Source organism: Herpailurus yagouaroundi, unplaced genomic scaffold (genome assembly GCF_014898765.1).
Source record: "Herpailurus yagouaroundi ecotype Mexico unplaced genomic scaffold, PumYag 216, whole genome shotgun sequence".
NCBI classification, from domain to species: Eukaryota; Metazoa; Chordata; class Mammalia; order Carnivora; family Felidae; genus Herpailurus; species Herpailurus yagouaroundi.
This window is the reverse complement of record NW_024412447.1, coordinates 3,162,364-3,180,374: the sequence shown is the minus strand read 5'-3', so window position 1 is coordinate 3,180,374 and position 18,011 is coordinate 3,162,364. Positions and strand designations below refer to the sequence as shown.

Here is an 18,011-nt window from a genome sequence, read left to right as displayed (position 1 = left end):
GGGGAAGACAGAGGGATGTTGGGAGCACCCGGGACGACTCAGGTATCCAGCTAAGCACTCAGTTTAGCTTCGGGTTTCCTGGAGGCCAAAGGAAAAAGCACCGCGCTGGATGGCAGAGTTTGAAAAGAAAGCTGCGGAATTGCTCAGGAGAAACAGACGTGTCTTCACGGCAGAGACGCCGGCCGCAGGGATGACCCTGCCCGAGACCCAGCGAGAGAGGCGGAGACCCAGATGTGTTCTTCCAACCTCATGTTTCTTCTGGCACGTTTTTAGCAAAGAGCAAGTACGGTATTAACTTGAGGGAGACAGTGTTCCTTTCCAAGTTAAGGAAAAATACATTAACTTCAACCTTGAGGCTCAGGCACCTCACGTGGTGATGGTGACCACGTTCCCCACCGCGTCACCTCTGAAAGGCGCATAGAGGACGGTCCTCCGGGAATCTGTGTCAGGGCCGTGGAGCTGCGGGATGCTCGTGTGTGGAAGGTGTAGGGCATTGCTAAATGGAATGTTGGTATTTTAGGAATAATTTGCTTAGAAAGAATACACTTCCATGAAAATTTAAAAAATCAGAAGAACCACGAATGGGAGGAGGAATGTATTAAACGATGAAAAACTTGTTTCAAATCACTATCATATTCATTTCTACGAATTTCAGGGATAGGCCAATCCAACGTATGGAGGAGGGGGGCTGCCGAGTGCCTGCCCTTGCCGGAGAAAGACTGTGGAGAAGGGTCAGGAGGGAACCTCCCCGGTCTGCGGAAACATTTCGTATCTCATTTGCAGTACGAGCTATGTGCTGTGTATGTATTTGTAAAACTCGCTTAAGATCTCTGCATTTCATAATATGTAAATTATGCATCAATAAGCAACCAAAAGTCAATATCATGTATAACAATAAAACCCTGGTAGATATTCCACTGAGATCAGAGAGTGAAAGAGAGGCACTACTGTGCTGATTATTCTTTTAAATTATTCTAACCCTGTAAGTTTTGTTTTATTTTATTTTTAATTTAATTTTATTTCAGAGAGAGAAACGGAGAGAGCATGAGTCGGGGAGAGGGGCAGAGGGAGACAATATCTCAAGCAGGATCCACGCTCTGTGCAGAGCACAAGGCAGGGCTCGATCCCACGACCCAGGGATCATGACCTGAGGTGAAATCAAGAGTCGGACGCTCAACTGACCGAGCCACCCAGGCGCCCCTACCCTGTGAGATTATTTTTTTTAAAAAACAGGAAACAATACATTTCTATTACTTGGAGAAGATATGATTGCCTACCTTGAAAACAAAGAGGACCGACTGGAAAATCCTTAGAATAATAAGAGAATACGGAAAGCGGCTGGATGGAGAACAAACACTGGAACCAGGGCCGTAGCCACCGCCCAAAATTCAGAACTAGCTGCCAGACAGAATAGAAAGGAGATCCCACTCTCAGTAGCAGCAAGACGGAATCTTAGGATAACCTCAACAAAAAAGTGTCAAACCAATGGGTGCAAACCTGCCAACTTCCCTAGACGATTCAAAAAAAGAGCTAATGCAACGGAGAAGCATGTTATTTTCTGGATGGGAAGACAGAATCTCCAAGAAGTCAGTTCTCATCAAACTTCTCATAAGCTTAATGTCACTAAAAAGTCAATGGGACTATTTTTGAAACCTGACAAAATAATTCCGATTTTTTTTTTAAGAAAAATAAACAGGCAACAAGAACTAGCAAAAATCCGATAAGAAGAAAGAACTTTGCTTTATCAGCAATTAATACACATTTTGGAACTAAAACAACTAAAATATAAACCAGGCCAAAAACCAGATGATGAATCGATGATCCAAATAAACCCCCCTAAACAGACTTTTATATAAACAGGGCCTCTTAATAGATAAAAAGGGAAACATTCATAAATAAATGGATTATTCAATGAACTGTGTCGGGAAGATGAGGGTCATTTGGAAAAAATAAAAATTCTAAGTTCAAACTTATATCTAAGTTCAGATGAGTTTTTAAGAGTTAAATGTGTGAAAAAGTAAAGGTTTAAAAATCAGATGAGAGGAGCCTGGATGGCTCAGTCGATTAAGCATCCGACTTCAGCTCAGGTCATGATCTCACGGTCCGTGGGTTCAAGCCCCGCATCGGGCTCTGTGCTGACAGCTCGGAGCCTGGAGCCTGCTTCAGATTCTGTGTCTCCCTCTCTCTCTGCCCCTAACCCACTCGCATTCTGTCTCTGTCTCTCTCAAAATAAATAAACATTAAAAAAAAAATTTAAAAAAACCCAGATGAGAACTTATAGAACATGTATTTTATGCTTACAAGTGTTGAAGTATCCAAACATAAAAGCAGCGAAATAAATCGTAAACGAAAATACCAATAGATTTCACTATATAAAAACCAAATACTTCTGTACGTCAAAAAGTAATACACAAAAACCAAGAGTAAAAAGTAAATTGAAAAAATACGTGTCACAAATGACAGGAAAAAAAACCCTAAGGCTTTGATACAAAAATAGAGGAAAAGAAATTGACAGATCATAGAGACAAAGCACAAAAAGCCAAGGAACTTGGAAAAATGCGTTCAGGAGGATCAGTAACCAAAGGATAGTGCGAAGTAAAAATCCTCTGAATGAAAACATAGGAGAATATCTTTGTAAACTTGGGAGGAGGAAAAGTATGCTTTAGTGTTTCCTTCTGGATATTTTCACGTGCTGACGTCCTGCCTTTGCTGGTGACCTCAGGGCCTGGTTTGCCTATCGGGTGATTCGATATGGCTGCTAGTGCTACTTGGAGCAGGAGACTGGGGACACCACCCCCACAGAGGGGGAGAACTGGGAACAGCACACCCCCCAGATGAGGAGATCTGGGAATAGGGCCCCCCGGAGAGGAGACCTGGGGGCAGCTCCCCTCCCAGAGGAAGAGACAGGGGGCACTGCTTGGAGGAAATGCTACAAGGGAGTTGACCTGAGACAGAAGGTAGGAATGGGGAGAGAATTCCAGACAGGCTGAGCGAGGGGCAGCGGCACCGGGAATTAGGCGCGCTCAGGGGTCTATGAGCCACACCTTGTCGCTCAAGCATAATCAGCGAAGTGAGTGGCTGGAGGTAAACCTGGAGAGGCAGGTGGCAGTCGGACGGAAACAGTTCTGGATACCACGCTCATCGGCTGAGAATCTAGACTTTAAGCGATGAAATCTCTACGTAGGAAAGAGGGCTGGCTGTCTGGCTAGAAGACGGGCTCGGGACTAATGTCTGAGCTGTCTGGAGCCCTACGCGCTCTGGGGGCCCTGAAGCAGATTACGGAGGCACACGAGGCTCACGCGCAGCCCTGCCGTGGCGCCTCCTCTGAGGGGCCACAGGGTTTCGAGCGGGGAGAGGCCTTCACTCGGGCACGTGTGTGTTTGGAGGGCTCCCGCTGGCGTCTCGGTGAGGGTGGGCCTGAGGAGGCGACGTGGAAGGACTCAGGTGATGGGGACGCGGCCAGTCGGGGCAGAGGTGGCGGGAACGGAGAAGGGTCATGGGCCGGACAGACACGAGGTCAAATGACAGAAGTTACTGAAGATTTGTGGAGGACGGGGGACGGTCTGTGTTTCTAACTTGGAGAAGAAGCTACTTGGGGGAAATGTGAGGAGCTCTAGTCTGACAGTTTGAGTCTGCTGAGCCCGTGGGTCAGCTGGGCACGAGTGTCTGGGGCCCAGGGCCGAGGTCAAGGTCATGAACATGTTATTAGGGCGGCAGCTTGGGGGCGACAGGTGAGCCGCGGCGGCACGGGGGTCACTGCGGGGGGCGGGGGGGGGGGGCACAGAGGAGGTAAAGACCTGTGGGCTGTGCAAGCAAAGCAGAGAGTGCCAGCATTTGCGGGGAGGAGAGGAAAACGCGGCGGGATGGCCCGAGAGATGGAAGGATAAGGGTTAAGACCCAAGAGGGGGGCGGGAGTCGAGCCAAGGGAGCCAAGTGGTGGGGGAGCGTGTGGCGGGGGTCCAGGGCACAGGTGCACCGCCGTTCAGGACGACCACGACCACGACCGCCCGCCGCCCGTCTTTCAGGACAGCGATGTCATAGCTTCCGCGGGAAGAGCGGCTGGTGTGAATGAGAGATGAGGGGGTGATTCTCCGGTGAGGAGGGAAAAGCCCGGAGGGAAGCAGAGCTGGAAGAGAGAGGGTGGACAGGCATTAACTCCCGGAGGACCTGGGGCAGAGGGGCCAAGGGCGTGTGTGTTGGGCAGGAGTTCAACTTGCAAGGGACTGTAGTGATTGCTTTCACTCTGTGCTTGAAGTAATTTCTCAATTTTTTAAAGATTTATTTATTTATTTTCAATGTTTATTCTTGAGAGAGAGAGATACAATGCGAGCAGGGGAGGAGGAGGGGAGGGGCAGAGAGAGAGGGAGACACAGAACCCGAAGCAGGCTCCAGGCTCTGAGCTGTCGGCATAGAGCCCGATGTGGGGCTTGAACTCAGGAACCACAAAATCCAGACCTGAGCTGAAGTTGCACGCTTAACTGACTGAGCCACCCAGGCGCCCCATTTTCTAAATTTCTTTTAAAGAGAGAGAGAGAGAGAGCATGTGAGTAGGGGAGAGGGGCAGAGGGAGAGAGAGAGGGAGAGAGAGGGGGGAAGAGGGAGAGAGAAGGGGGAGGGGGAGAGAGAGAGAGAAATTGAAAGAATCTTAAGCAGCCTCCATGCTTAGCCTGGAGCCCCACGTGGGGCTGAATCCCACGACTGCAATCACGACCTGAGCCTAAATTAAGAGTTGGATGATCAACCGACTGAGGATCGACTCCGTCTGATCCTCGAGCTGAGCCACCCAGGCGTCCCAGTTTCTAAATTCTTACCGGTGAGCATGCCTAAGTTTAATAATCCGAATTACGAAGTTATTTTATATTTTAATTAACTTCAAATATTTTAAGGCGTGATGGCCAAACCGTAACTACAAATACCCATGTCTGTTAAAAAACTGAGAGAAGAACTCAGTGGAACGATATAACCTGGATTTTTTGTATAAGTGGGTTTGTCACCAGCGACTACGTGCCGGGGGACACGAGCTAAGGCTGGGAAAAATTCACGGGAAAGGGACCATCTTTCCAGTTGGTGAAAGACCTCAAGTATTGTATTCGAGCCGTGGAAGGAGGGCCTTCGTCCAGTCCCGCTCACGGAGCACACGAAGGGCTCAGCTTGGGGCACAGACTAAGCCAAGTGCCGCCTCTCCCAAATACCCGGGTTATCCCGGAAGCTCACGGAAACCCTCGCAGGGCTCTCATCCAAATACCAAACGAACACATCCTAAAGGTTCTGGGTAGCTCATTAATTCACGAAGGAGCCAGTAAGATGCTACGAATGTATCAAGAGGGAGTTCAAACGGCGCACCTGTGTCAACAATCAGCAATGCCGAAATGAATTCACAAACAGGTGCAAGCTCGGTGGGTCACTATCTCCAGGGCCACAACTAGTGACTCCAAGAACCGCTGATAACCAGACGCGATGTATTTGCATTTCTATGGACAAGGATGATTTGCATTACTTACGTTTTCTCCGCGGCCTAGGGAGCTGTAACACAGCTCGAAAGCAATGAAAGGTGCCGGCCTCTACGGAGTCAGAGAGCCCCGCAGCCTGCTGCAGGAGCCGCGTGGTAATCTGTGCTTGATCTGTCTCCGAGTCCACTTCAAAGCCTCGCGCAGTGCCTTCCGGCGCTGTCCCGCCTTATCGTCATAATCTCAAAGAAAGATTACTCTTGATCCAATTCAACGAGCACTGAAGAGACTGGGCCAAGCGCTCTCGCTGTTCCCCGCAATTCCCCACCAGTTTACGGGGTCCGTGCTATCAAGCCGCAAGAATCCCTATGCCCTCGTAACGCAGGCCCCCCAGGCTCCCTTGTCTCCCACTAGACCCCCGGGGGTGTCCGGGCGGGGGGCCCCCCCCCCCCCCCCGCCTCCACTAACCAGGCCAGTCTGGCCCCTGCAGGAGGCCGGGTTTCCGGGAGAACGGCATCCCAATCAGCCTGCCAGGGGAAGCTGGCTGCAGACGGTGTCCCAAGTAGCCGGATGGATGGACTGCTGGATGGAGTCATTTAGAATCGCCCACTTGCACAGCGTGGGGTGTAGGCCAAATATAATTTCCATTTTACCGTATTGCTGCTAAGCTGTTCTTTCTGACCATAATTAGCTAGCCTGTTCGGCTGTTTCTTTTTTTTTTTTTTTTTCAACGTTTATTTTTTTTTTTGACAGAGAGACAGAGCATGAACGGGGGAGGGGGGGGGGGGGGGGGGGGGGCGGAACCGGAAAGGGGCTCCGGGCTCTGAGCCATCAGCCCAGAGCCCGACGCGGGGCTCGAACTCACGGACCGCGAGATCGTGACCTGGCTGAAGCCGGACGCTTAACCGACTGCGCCACCCAGGCGCCCCAGTTCGGCTGTTTCTTAAGGACACCGCTTTCTAATAAAAATCCAAACCAGATCCTTGGCCCAGGGGACAGTGCTGGTCTTCCTACTGGCCGTGGCTGGAAGGCGGACAACAGGGTGGACAGCTTCCACATAGCCCGCACTCGTATCCCGTGCAGTAGAAATCAGGATCGGCCCAGAGACGACCACCTAATCCGCTCTAGATTTTTCGTGTAATGATAATAATGCTTGGGGCAAAAATAATAATAGTGTAGAATACTCTAGATTCTTCTATATCACATGCTCTGGAAGAAAACCAGATGGGAGTCTCAGCCAGCTCCAGAAAGGTCCAGGCAGGAGAGCCAGAGGCTAATGAGGGGCTAATGATGTTCTTAGGACCCTCTGCAGTGACGTGAAGGGACTGGACGCCCACAGAGTCATCCCATCTGAGCCAGGCTCTCTGTTGGCCATTACGGGTACAAGGAGTATTGGGCCCAGCCCTCCCTTAAGGGGTTCAGTCTTGGCAGAAGGCACATCTGCAGACCAGCAGCTATTACATGTGGGACTAAATAGTCAAGGGGAATACATGGAGTGGTGTGGGGACTTTCGGTCTGGGCACGATGGGGTCGTGGGTCAAGGAGAGGTTTAGAGGAAAGCCATATTTGAGCTGGGACATGAAGACCGAGGAAGAGTTCCCCCCCCCGCCCCCCCAGCAGATGCTCTCGCACGATCCGGCGACCTTCCAGCCCAACACCCCTGTCGTAGTCCCTGCGGAAGCTGGCTGCCTCTGAACGTGCCTTGAGCCTCACGCTTTGGGGCTGATGCTGCCCCTGTCCTCTGCCCGGCCCAAGGGTCGAGGCCTGTGCCCTTTGGAGGCTCTCTGATTGACCTCGCACTCCCCCAGCACCGGCGCGTACCTCGGTGGGAGCTCGTTATGGGGCAGGACGCGGTGACGAGCCTGGCCTTCCCCCTGCCGTTAACCAGCGGGGACTGGTCACCTCGGCTCCGCATCCCGGCCCGCGGCAGAGTGCTCCATGTGAAGCAGGTGCCCGACGAGGACCTCCTGTGGCATGAATGGACAGATGGGTGGAATGAATGACTGCGTGTGAAGCCCGTGACCGATTCGAGCAAGATGCCCGACTGGCAGAGCCGAGAGCTCCCACAGTTTGATGAGAAAACAGCTGGTGTGGGCATTTTGAGGCAGTGTCTTATTTTAGTAAATCGAGGATGGTCGAGCACCTGACTTTCAGGAGGGGGTCTAGGACTGTCACCTGAGTCCACCACAGGGGGCGCTACCGGAGAGACCCGAGTCAGTTCACCTGCTGAGTGCCTACCGAGTGTTAGGGACCTAGGACACAGACACGAAGGACGCCCGGGCCTGGTCTCTGCTCCTGTGTCACTCTCTCCACGCAGACCATCGTCCGGCCCCACGCTTCTCAGGTCGCCTGACCAGAACACCCTGAGGAAAACCTTACCTTCTCAGGTGTTTTTAATAAATACTGCCAATGACTCCCCTCTCTGAGCGGACAGCGGTGTATAGACAGGTCCCCATTCACACCCTGACCCCCGATGGGAAGGAAGAGACCGCATGGGCCATCAGAGAAGCCTCCGGCAAGGGAAGCAGGGCCTGGGCATCGGGCACCTCGTCCTCAGATGGTGCTCAAAATGGAGGCCGTGGTCGCCAAGGGTGTAAATTTAGAAACGCAGGAGTTGGGACTAAAATACCCCTTCTGGGACATCCCTCCATGGACTGGTTTGGGAGGTGCCCAACGCAAGTACGGGCAGGTTCACGGAGCGGCTCCCTGTAATCTCTACACAGACCAGAACCCAAGGCCACCAATGCCTTCACCTCTGTCATTCGCCACCGAGGTGCGAGAGAGAAGCGTCTGCCCGGTGAGACTTCTTTGTAAATGCCTGATACTCATTAAGAGCAGGGCCTCCGGAGGCAGACAGCCTGGGTGGAGTCCCGCCCTCAGGCACCGCTAGCTGTGTGACTTCCAGCCAGTGACTTACTCTGCACGTCGGGCCCCTGAGCTGTGAAATGAGCATCAACCAGTGCCTGCTGGGGCATGGCCACGTGATGATCTGAAGGAGGATACAGCATCAGGACGGAGGGGAAGTACGACAGATAATTAGCAGAAGCTCGGTGAGTTAAGTCAGCAATTACAGAAGAGCATGCGAGCTGGCGAGCGCCTAGGAAAAGCGGTCACCAAGACCGTAGGACGTCTCTGCCTGCAGAACTGAGCGGGCCAGCGAGCCATGTGGACTTTGGCCAGGCTGACTCAGGTTTCAGCAGAGGGCACCTTGAGAGAGAACCATTCCCAGCTGTCCTGGAACAGGGACCCAATTACAATGACAATGTCGCGATGAGACAAGCCAGGGGCCCCATGATGTTGACTGTCACAGGAGTCCAGCTCCTTGTGGTCTGGCTAGCTCCTCGCTGGGGGAGGCCCAGGAGGAGTTTGGAATAACGGCTGAGGGAGGACGCTAGCTTGGATGGTGAAAGCTTACACTGAGCCAGTGTTCTGGAAAGCGTCTTCAAGGAGGTGACAGTGAAGGGTGACGGTCCAGCCCCGTGAGCATTCCAGACGAGGGAAACGGGGCCATGCGGGCAGCCCATGAAACCAGCGTGCCTGGCACATGCTGGGCACAGAGCAGAGTGGGAAGGGGGAGGTAGGTGACAGTGCTCAGGCTCTGAGGAAGGTTTCCTTCTAAGCCCTGTGGGGGCGGGGGGAGATGTTAAGATCAGTGTCCCTGCCTGGGTAAGAATGCTTTGGAAGAGAAGAAGAGTAGAGGCAGGGGCACCAGTTGGAGGCTGTCCTGGTGACAGAGACCGGGCCCTGCAGAGCTGTGTCCGAGAACGCAGAGCGCGGATGCGGGCGTGGGGTCGGGTGAGGAGAAAGGGGCCCAGGGCCATTCGTGGCATTCGTCACCAAGGAGGCCTCGGGGCTGGAACGGAGATTAGAAAGGCTGCACCAAGGCACTGAGGATGGTCAGGGTTCAAAGGAGTTGAATTCACTCTGGAGGTGTGGGAGACCACTGGACAGAGACATGGAGGAACGGGGCCCCGAGCGTGACTCTGGAGGATTAGGATGCTGGAGAGCCCAGATGTCAAGGAAAAGACGCCCCTTGGAATCACAGGGATGCCCTGACTTCCCGAGAAGAGAGCGGAGGGGGCAGGAGAGGAGCCGCTGGCCCACGGAGAGGAGGGGAGAACGGTGGCAGGGCGGGGAGCAAAGCCAGCTCCTGCTGGCGGAGGCCAAGGCGTGGGGGAAGGGAGAAGGGGAAGGCCCAGAGAATACTCAGCCCGCGTCCGAGCCAGAGGAGACAGGCAGAAACGCTAACTAGTGCTGTTGCTGGCTCCCAAGCAGCCCCAGGGGGCGGCCCTCTTCCCCGCGTCCAAGTTCACCCTTGGGACGGTCCCGACGGGTGTGCGCACAGCTTCCCTGTGGGGCTCAGGCCCAGACGGGAAGCTCCCTGTGCTTCCTTCTCGTCCCTCCCAGCCTCCCACGGCACCCTGTATCTTTCCCAAAATCCAGAGTGGGGTTCTTCATTTGGAACTCCGTAAAGCATCATCACATCTTTCCACTGGTTTGGGGTCTGTGTCAGAAGTACAGGTCAAGGACACCGAGTGCGCGAGAGAAATCCGTCCACGGCAACAACTCTGCTTCAGCACTTACTGTTTTCAGACAGCTCCACGATGTAATAGAGGACTGGGCTGTTTCCGTCAAAGGGTCGAACCCACGAGAGCGTCACGGCGTGGCTGTGGGAAGAGTTCAGGCTGGCCAGGAGGTTCTGAGGTGAATGAGGCAGTTCACTTGGGCGCAAAGGAACAGGAAGAAAAAAAGGGTGCACGTCAGAATCGACGGTTAGCCCGGTTCTCACATCGCACAGTCCCGGTGGGGAATATTTTGAAAACGGAAACATAAACTATGCCCCAGACACAGATTCTGAGCACCTCTCCGCCCGAAAACCTTCTCCATTAACAATGTGGTTGTTTCGCCAAAGATATTTGATTCAATCCTTCTGGTAGAGATTAAAGGGATGATTGATGGCTTTGGGATTAGATGGGGAGGGAGTGCCAAGTTTTACACAGTATAGTATTTAATTGAGAAAACTCAGTCAGCGATTTGTTCTTACAACCCGAAGCTGTTAATGGGAAGGCGGAGAGCCACAGAAACAGGAAAGGGCCTAGGAAAGAAGATTTTTAACTTTGGAAATTTTGGAACCTAGTCACTTGGGCTCGTTCGCCAAAATGCCCACAGGTATCCCCAGAGAGTGGCTGCCTCTTCTTTGACCACATGACGTTGTGGCGTCATTGTGTCTTCTGCGAGATAACGGGGTTCGGGGGAAGAACTCAGGGGAATGTGGCGAAAATTCGAAAACCCCATGGAAATAGTAAACAGAACATCAGCAGGGCTGTAGAATGGAAACACAGTTGAAGCAAATAAACACAGAAAGGGGTTTACTAATAGAAAAGGTCTTTACTGGGATTTACTGGTGACAAAGCTGCAAAGTCCAGTTGTATGGTTTCTCCTCAGTCTGCAACCATACAATCCCTTTCTTTCTCTTCCTTCCTTCCTTCTTCCCTCCCTCCCTCCCTCCCTCCCTTCCTTCCTTCCTTCCTTCCAGAGAGTAAGTGCAGGAGGGGCAGAGAGAGACTGGGAGAGAGAATCCCAAGCAGGCTCCATGCCGGCAGCACAGAGCCCAAGGTGGGGATCGAGACCCTGACCATGAGACCATGACCTGAGCCAAAATTGAGAGCCGGATGCTTAACTGACTGAGCCGCCCAGGCGCCCCTGCAATCACACCATCCTAAGTAGCCCTAGTCTGGTGCTTAACCTTCGTGTCTCACAAATCTGGGAGCAGCACCCTGTTTCGTGGCCGTCGGGAACAGCTTTCTCTATAAACGTCCTCAGGTGGGACCTGGGAGAGGGGTGCCATGTGGACCCGTTTCACCCACTTAGCTAGTCTGTGGTCTCTCTGAGACATCAATTACTGCTGACCCACATAGGTCAGCACAAAGAGCCATAATTATACTTGATATTTTTAATTTAAAAAGCATACTCATTACACTTTGAAATTTATTAAGCTGTTATGTGTGTGCAGCTACCTAAGAAACACAGCTCTCTCTAACCCAGGCACACGGTTAATAAACAAACTAGTATTTCCAGTGTAGACGGAGACTTTAAATTAGTACAATAAAGAATCAACTTGAGCCTGAAATGTTGGCTTGTTTTCTCTTTAGTTGTGAATTAGGTTTTAAATCAGAAAGGGAGCTTTTATTTCTGTGGAGCTCTCCAGTAACTGATTCTTCCTTAAATTCCCAGTGAAGACGCCTATGAAGGACATGCCAGGAAAAAATATCTCTTCTCCTTTCCCTGTGCCCCATTTTCCTACTGGAATTGGGTTGTTTTCAAACTAAACCACAGTTGTTGAAATTGTCCCAACCTGAAAACAAACTGAGATCAACTTGGGTAAGTATTCCAAATAAGACTGTGGTATCATAAAGAATTGGTCTGGTCTTTGCCCCAGCTCCCTGGGGTGGAACTTCTAAGCCCTTGGAATTTCCTGAGGGGCTGTCTTAGCTGTTCATGGTGGGCCCGTCAGGCCACACCTGTGTTTTGCCAACAGCGTCACTCGTGGGGGGGGGGGGGCCGGCAGAGTTCCAGGAGGGGGCTCGCCTGCTGGAGAGACCAGCCGTGTGGTTAGAGGGCTGGGGCGTCGAGCCAGTGAGATCAGCCAGACCTTCTGATCTCCTGGAAATGGAGGGGCGGGAGCAGGGGCCCGAGCCAGTGATAATGACGCCCCAGCCAAACCATGGACACCAAGCTCAGCTGAGCTTCCTGGTCGGGAACCGGACACGTGTGGAAGCTTTGTGTTTGGGACCCTCCCAGACCTTGCCGTTGCCTCTCTTTGTACGTCTGGTCCGGATTTTATCCTCTATAGTAAGACCGAAATCAGGCACTTAACCGAGTTCTGTGGGTTGTTCTAGGGAATCACCCATCCTGCTGGGGTGGCGGGAAGCTTCAAATGCTAGGGGGTCGGTCAGAACCACAGGTGGCCCGGGGGCCGCGGAGCTGCGGCTGGTGTCTGCGGTGGGGCACGGTGCCCTTCACCTCCGGGGAGTCGGTGTCAGGACCGCACTGCAAAGACTTGCCCAAGCCGGGGGGCTGGCTGACGTGACCAGCACTAACTCAGAGGACTGACAGGGCGGGTTGGTGCCCGGGACCGTCGTTCATGTGCGGACACTGCCCCACACGGGCCCGAGGCCCCCCACCACTGACTCACCGCCAAGTCGGGAGACGTGCGGGTGCCCTGAGGCCCCGGAGGCAGACGCAGCCCCCGCGAGAGCCTGAAGGGCCGGGGGGACGGAGAAGAGGTCCCGGGAGACCCTGGGCGGCATCTGACAGTGGGCAGGAGGCACTTCCAGTGACACGCTGCGGGGGGATTCTCTCTGGGGGTTGACAGGCACGGATCATTGTCCTCACTGAAACTGGGGTGTGGGGCCCTTCTTTGGGTCGGTGGTTACACTGCAGAATCTCCACTCCCACCACCGTCCCCCCTTCACACACACGCGCCTCTAAGCAGTCACCACGTCCTACCTACCCTCCTTAGAAACGCCCTTAACGCCAACCCGTCTGCTTCGTCGCCACTGACCAGCTTCAGCCCACCCGACACACGCTGTCCCAAGGGCCACGCCACACGGTCCTCCCGCCCGTCCTGCCTGCTGCCGCTGTACGGGGTCCTGCCATGTGCTCCCCCCTGCGCCCGCGACGACTCCCTGCTACACAGCTCAACCTCTAGCCCACACTGGCTGCTCTCCTGAGCGTCACGCTTCCAGCCACAGTGAAGGCCTTGTGGCTCCCCGAGTCCAGCCACCCCGTGACCTGTGTGCACTCACACGGGACGTCCCGTCGATGGGAGAGTCGTGCCAATCAGAAAATCCATCTCAGCCTCCGAGGCTCGGCTTCCCTCTCACCCACGAGTAACTCTTGAGCAGAACCAACCACTTCTATCTCACTGCAATCTACAGATTTTTCAGTTCAGGAAACATCTTGAAGCCCTACGGGAGCAGGAACCCTAGTGCATCCTGCTTGATTATGGATCTGCCTCCCTTCTCCAGGGAAGGAACATTTCTCTTCTCCCTTCTCTGCCTTTTTTCCTTGATCTTGGCATCGCCAACGCTGGCATAGAGTGGGCACGCAGTAAAATGTGGGGCGGACGGATGGACCAACCGATACGGGAGTGGATGGGTTAACAAACGAACACTCCCCAAGCCGGGGGCCATATGTGGAGTGTAGGGACACGGAGGGAGAGGCTGTCAAAGTCCTGCTCTCGAGAGCTGAAACGCTGAGGGGGAGCACGAGGCCCGTATACAGGCTGAGACGAGGCAAGGCATCGCAGGTCAGGAGCCGTGGGATGGTTCTGGAAATAACAGTGGGCGGACTGCAGGGTGGAGCTGCAGGAAGGGCCATCTGTGGAAGAGGTGGGGGTCGCATGGCTGGGAAGGGTGTGGGTGAGCGGAGGAGGAGGGAAGGCTCCCTTGGGCACGGAGGACAGGAAGGAGAAGGGGCTGCTGAAGGTGTGGGTAAGACTAGGGGGAGGTTTGGAGCAGCAGCGGGAACACAGGGTTTGCACTGAGTCATGGAAGAAGGCAAGTAAGAGACACCTGTATTCAAAATTTCTGGGCTATCTGTGTGACGTTGACTCTCCAGGGCTACAACTGGGACCCCAAGGGCGACTCACTGGAAAGTGTCTGAGAGACACAGGAGGCAGTCAGGAGAGGGGACAGACCGGGAGACAAAAGCTGGGCTAGAGGTTAAGGAGCCAGCATCCACGGCCGACTTATACATCCGGACTCCAAGAGGAGATCTGGGGAGTGAGAGGTGGGGGCACACGGCAGGCTGGGGACAAGACTGGCCATTGTGGACCCGAGGCTGTGAAGAGACAGTCTGCTCTCGTTCAGCCTGTGGCCCCTGAGAAACTCCTGTGTCCCCACACACCTCGTCTAGGGGCCTAAAGTGGCTGTGCAAGATCGAATCCTAAATTCTGAAAGTACAGCTTTCCCACAGCTGGGAAAATATGGGGCTTCTCGCACTCGATGTCAGATCATGCTTCCCTTAGCCTAAAAGGAGGGCCAAGAGAGGACCGATCTGACCGGTGACCAGATAGCTTCTGTTCTGGGGGGTGGAGGCTTGACTACTATTCACAGCCACTTCCTGTGCGAGGGGACACTACTTGAGAACTTCTCTGTGGAGGGTTCTCACCACAGTCCCTCTGTCTGCCCCTCAGAGCTTGCTGATTCTCACTCGGCATGTGATTCTCCTAAGAGGGGTTTGTGATTTCCCTCCTCCCAGCTGACCAAAAGCCACCTACAAGAAGGCCCTAAGGTCTGCTAGAAGTAGGCACCCTGAACAGCAAAATGGCAGCCAGGTGCCTGAGACGGAGGCGACATTGAGAAGACCTTGGAAATGTAAAGGCAATGTAGCTTTGGGACATTTAGTGTAGGAACAGGGACCTAAAGCCCAGCGGTGCCCAAAGACATGATGTGACTCATCATCAAGAAATAATGAGCCCTCGTCCACCGCTGCCCCACAGTCCTCTCCATGGGCTCATGGTCACATCCAAGATGGTGGCCCAATGCTCAATGTGATGTTTTACACACTGCAGAGCTCAGAGTCAGAAGGAAATTTAGACCTTTCCTAGTTCCAGCCTCTGTCCTATAGGAAAATCCCCTCTGTGATACCTCTTGTGTTCAATGTTACCTGTTTCCCAATGCAAAGAACTTTATAATATACATTGAAGACGGAAACTGTTTCTTTAAATGGTGAGTTTTGGTTATCGGGAAAATTAAGCTTTGCGCAATACTTGCCTGACCATCAATAACCGATAAATGAGGCTTTAATATATTCTGAGTCCATTTCAGAGAATCTGATCTAATAGAAATAGACTATGTCTTGGCGTTTCTCTGCCAACTTTGAAAGGAGATAAATGATCAGCAGAGCAACTCACAGACAGGGATCTGCAGACAGGGTGACAAATGAAAGAAATCTGCGAACAATAGAAGTGAGGCCGGTGCCGAGTCACTTTGTGATTTAAAGAGAACTTGGGGGTGGGGGGGAACCCCTGTCAAGCCAATTATACCACAAGACTACCAGACACTAACAACGAGACACGGGGACCATAGGGAAAGGGGATTAAGCCAGGTGTGTTTGGGGAAAACAGCTTTGAAAACGACCGAAAGCAATTGGCAAAATTGTGGCTGTAGCCGGCCTGCTGTGCAACAGAGGCTCAGGTAAGTATTTTCCTATATGGAAGCACGGCCCCTTTAACGCACAAATGATGACCTGGTCAAACCCAGCTTCTCCGACTTCACTCTGAGGGTGAAGATGACGGGGGGGGGGGGGGGGGGGCCTGGCAATTCTCGAGAAATGGCGTTAAATTGTTCACTCCTTATGATGGGTTTGTGAGGGTTGGCTTTACTGAGAGAAATCTCTTCCCTGCCTCAGGGTCCAAGTCTTGCAGTCGGCTCCATAAATTAAGTTTTCTCTGTACTCCAGACTCCTAAGAATTAGTCTCTGATCTCAGAAGGAAAGATGCAAAGCTAATTGGGTCTTTAAATGATTAATAATCACTCAATCCCTAAAGCCCTAGGAGCCTAGTTCCCCTGGTGTGTTCAATGCAGCAAGGTGCTCTGGGATGTGGGGCGTCCCAAACCAGCTCCTTCCTGAGAGGAACTAGCTAACTAGCAGGAGAGGCACGCCCAACCGACCAGTCGGGGACTGGCCGTTTCGTGATGCCCTGTGGACGGTTAATTCATAGGGTACAACCCGGGACCACATGGATTTGTGGGAGCCTCTCCTCTCGGGGAGGCGATGAAGGCAGACCCCTCAGAAATTACTCCTCCTCTGTGATCCCCATTACGCAAGCCCAGTTCAGCCTCGTGGGGGGGGTGGGGGGGGTGAAGCTCACTCTGACATTTACTGGACATTTATGTACCGGGCACCATTCCAGGCATCGAGAGCTCAACAGCAAATAGACATACCTAGTGTGTCCGAGGGTCACGGAACATGGTCAAAAATAAAGCAGGATAGAAGAGAAGCTTCCTGAGCCCGGGTGTGGGAGCATGCTTTGGTGAAGGAGCGATGGTGCTTCTCGTGGGACAGTGAGCAAGGAACAGGAGCCATGACTGGGTGAGCTGGGTTCCAGGCCAGGGTGGTATAAACATTGGTTCGTTCAAACCTCACAGTGGCCTTCTAAGGTAATGGTAACGTGCGCATCTTGCAGTTGAGAAAACCAAGGCTGAGAAGTGGGCTAAGCTGCCCCAAGTCAGGAAGAGCTGGAGAAGGGGGTGCAGTCCGGCCTGGCTGGTGGAGGGCACCTCAAAACGTACCTGTAGCCCTGCCAGGACCGCGACTTCTCTGGCACCGTCCTGGGCGTGACGGGCCAGGAGTCCAACCAGGCTGCCACAGAGGATGGAGCTAGAACACGCAACACACACACACTGAGAGCAAACCGACGGATGGTCTGCTTCTGAAAAGCCCACTTCTGATGCTGCTAATTTCTATATTTAACTAAGTAGCTTTTAACTCAAGTGGGGAGGCAGGGGAAGCAGGCTTTCAGCCTCTTTTGAAGGACACTATTTAGCTGTAAGTACCTCTCAGTCACTTCTGCAGTATGAGGTTTTTTTTTTCTTTCCTCTTCTTTTTTTTTTTTTTGTCATCAGAGTAAATCACAAAAATGTTACCGAGCTTGATTTGAAAGTTCTCCGAGAAGCACAAAATGCCCCTCGATCATGAGTTACGACTATTATCATTACTATTGTCATTACTGATGTCGTACAGTTAAGACCTATCTGGATCTAAAGACAGACCAGGCTATAACCTACAACTTCCTCAATTCATTCAGATTTGCAAGAGTGGAGTGTTTATTACACTCACAATTCATAAGGAACCGCTGTCTTCCAAATCAGTTCTGTAACCTGCTGTACCTCAATTGGTTTGAATCACAAATCTGCAAATATTTCTATATTTAGAGATGAGGTGTCTTACCATTACAGAAAGCCTATTATTTTATAGATATGGCAACATTTGCTGAAAAATGTATTTTACTCAGAGGAAATCAAATAAGCAAATAGAAGGGAAGATATGTAAATCAGTAGACCATAGAGGTAGTGCAGAATAAAAAGCATGCCCTGCATTGGAAGCATGCAATTTTGGCTTCTGCTGACAGAGTCCTTATGAAATGCTAACACTCATTTATTTGTTACCAATGACAGATGATCTAAGAGTTCTCATAGGTAGCTTTAAAAATATGAATAGCACAGTGGGTCGTGTGAATGTGCTGGATGTGTACTCCCAATATTGTCAAAATTAAAAAAAAAAAACAAACAATTCCCAACATGATGGAAGGAGGAAGGACACAGGCCCAGATCCGACAGGGGGTTGGGGCGCTGGGCTGGCTCCCCGCAGTGGAACATGAGCCTGTGTGCTCGGAGGGAGAAGCCCCGGGCATGTGAGCATCGGAGGGAGGGCCCAATCGGGAGGAGCCCCGCCGGTGGCTGGTAACCTACACACATTTATTCGTTCATGCATGTGTGAACCACCCGACACGGATGTCGGAGCCCCTGTCGTGTCCCAAAGCATCGTGAGCCACTC

At 52.5% G+C, this 18,011-nt stretch overlaps 1 protein-coding gene across 1 annotated transcript in view; it reads right to left on the bottom strand.

The window, feature by feature from the left end:
* The window catches only part of SDK1 (sidekick cell adhesion molecule 1), a 530,100-nt gene that overhangs the window by 195,423 nt on the left and 316,666 nt on the right, over nucleotides 1-18,011 (bottom strand). Inside the window, exon 13 of the mRNA XM_040455762.1 lies at nucleotides 10,032-10,168. Within this exon, the coding sequence (XP_040311696.1) occupies nucleotides 10,032-10,168 (137 nt within the window). The remainder of the gene's footprint in view (nucleotides 1-10,031; nucleotides 10,169-18,011) is intronic.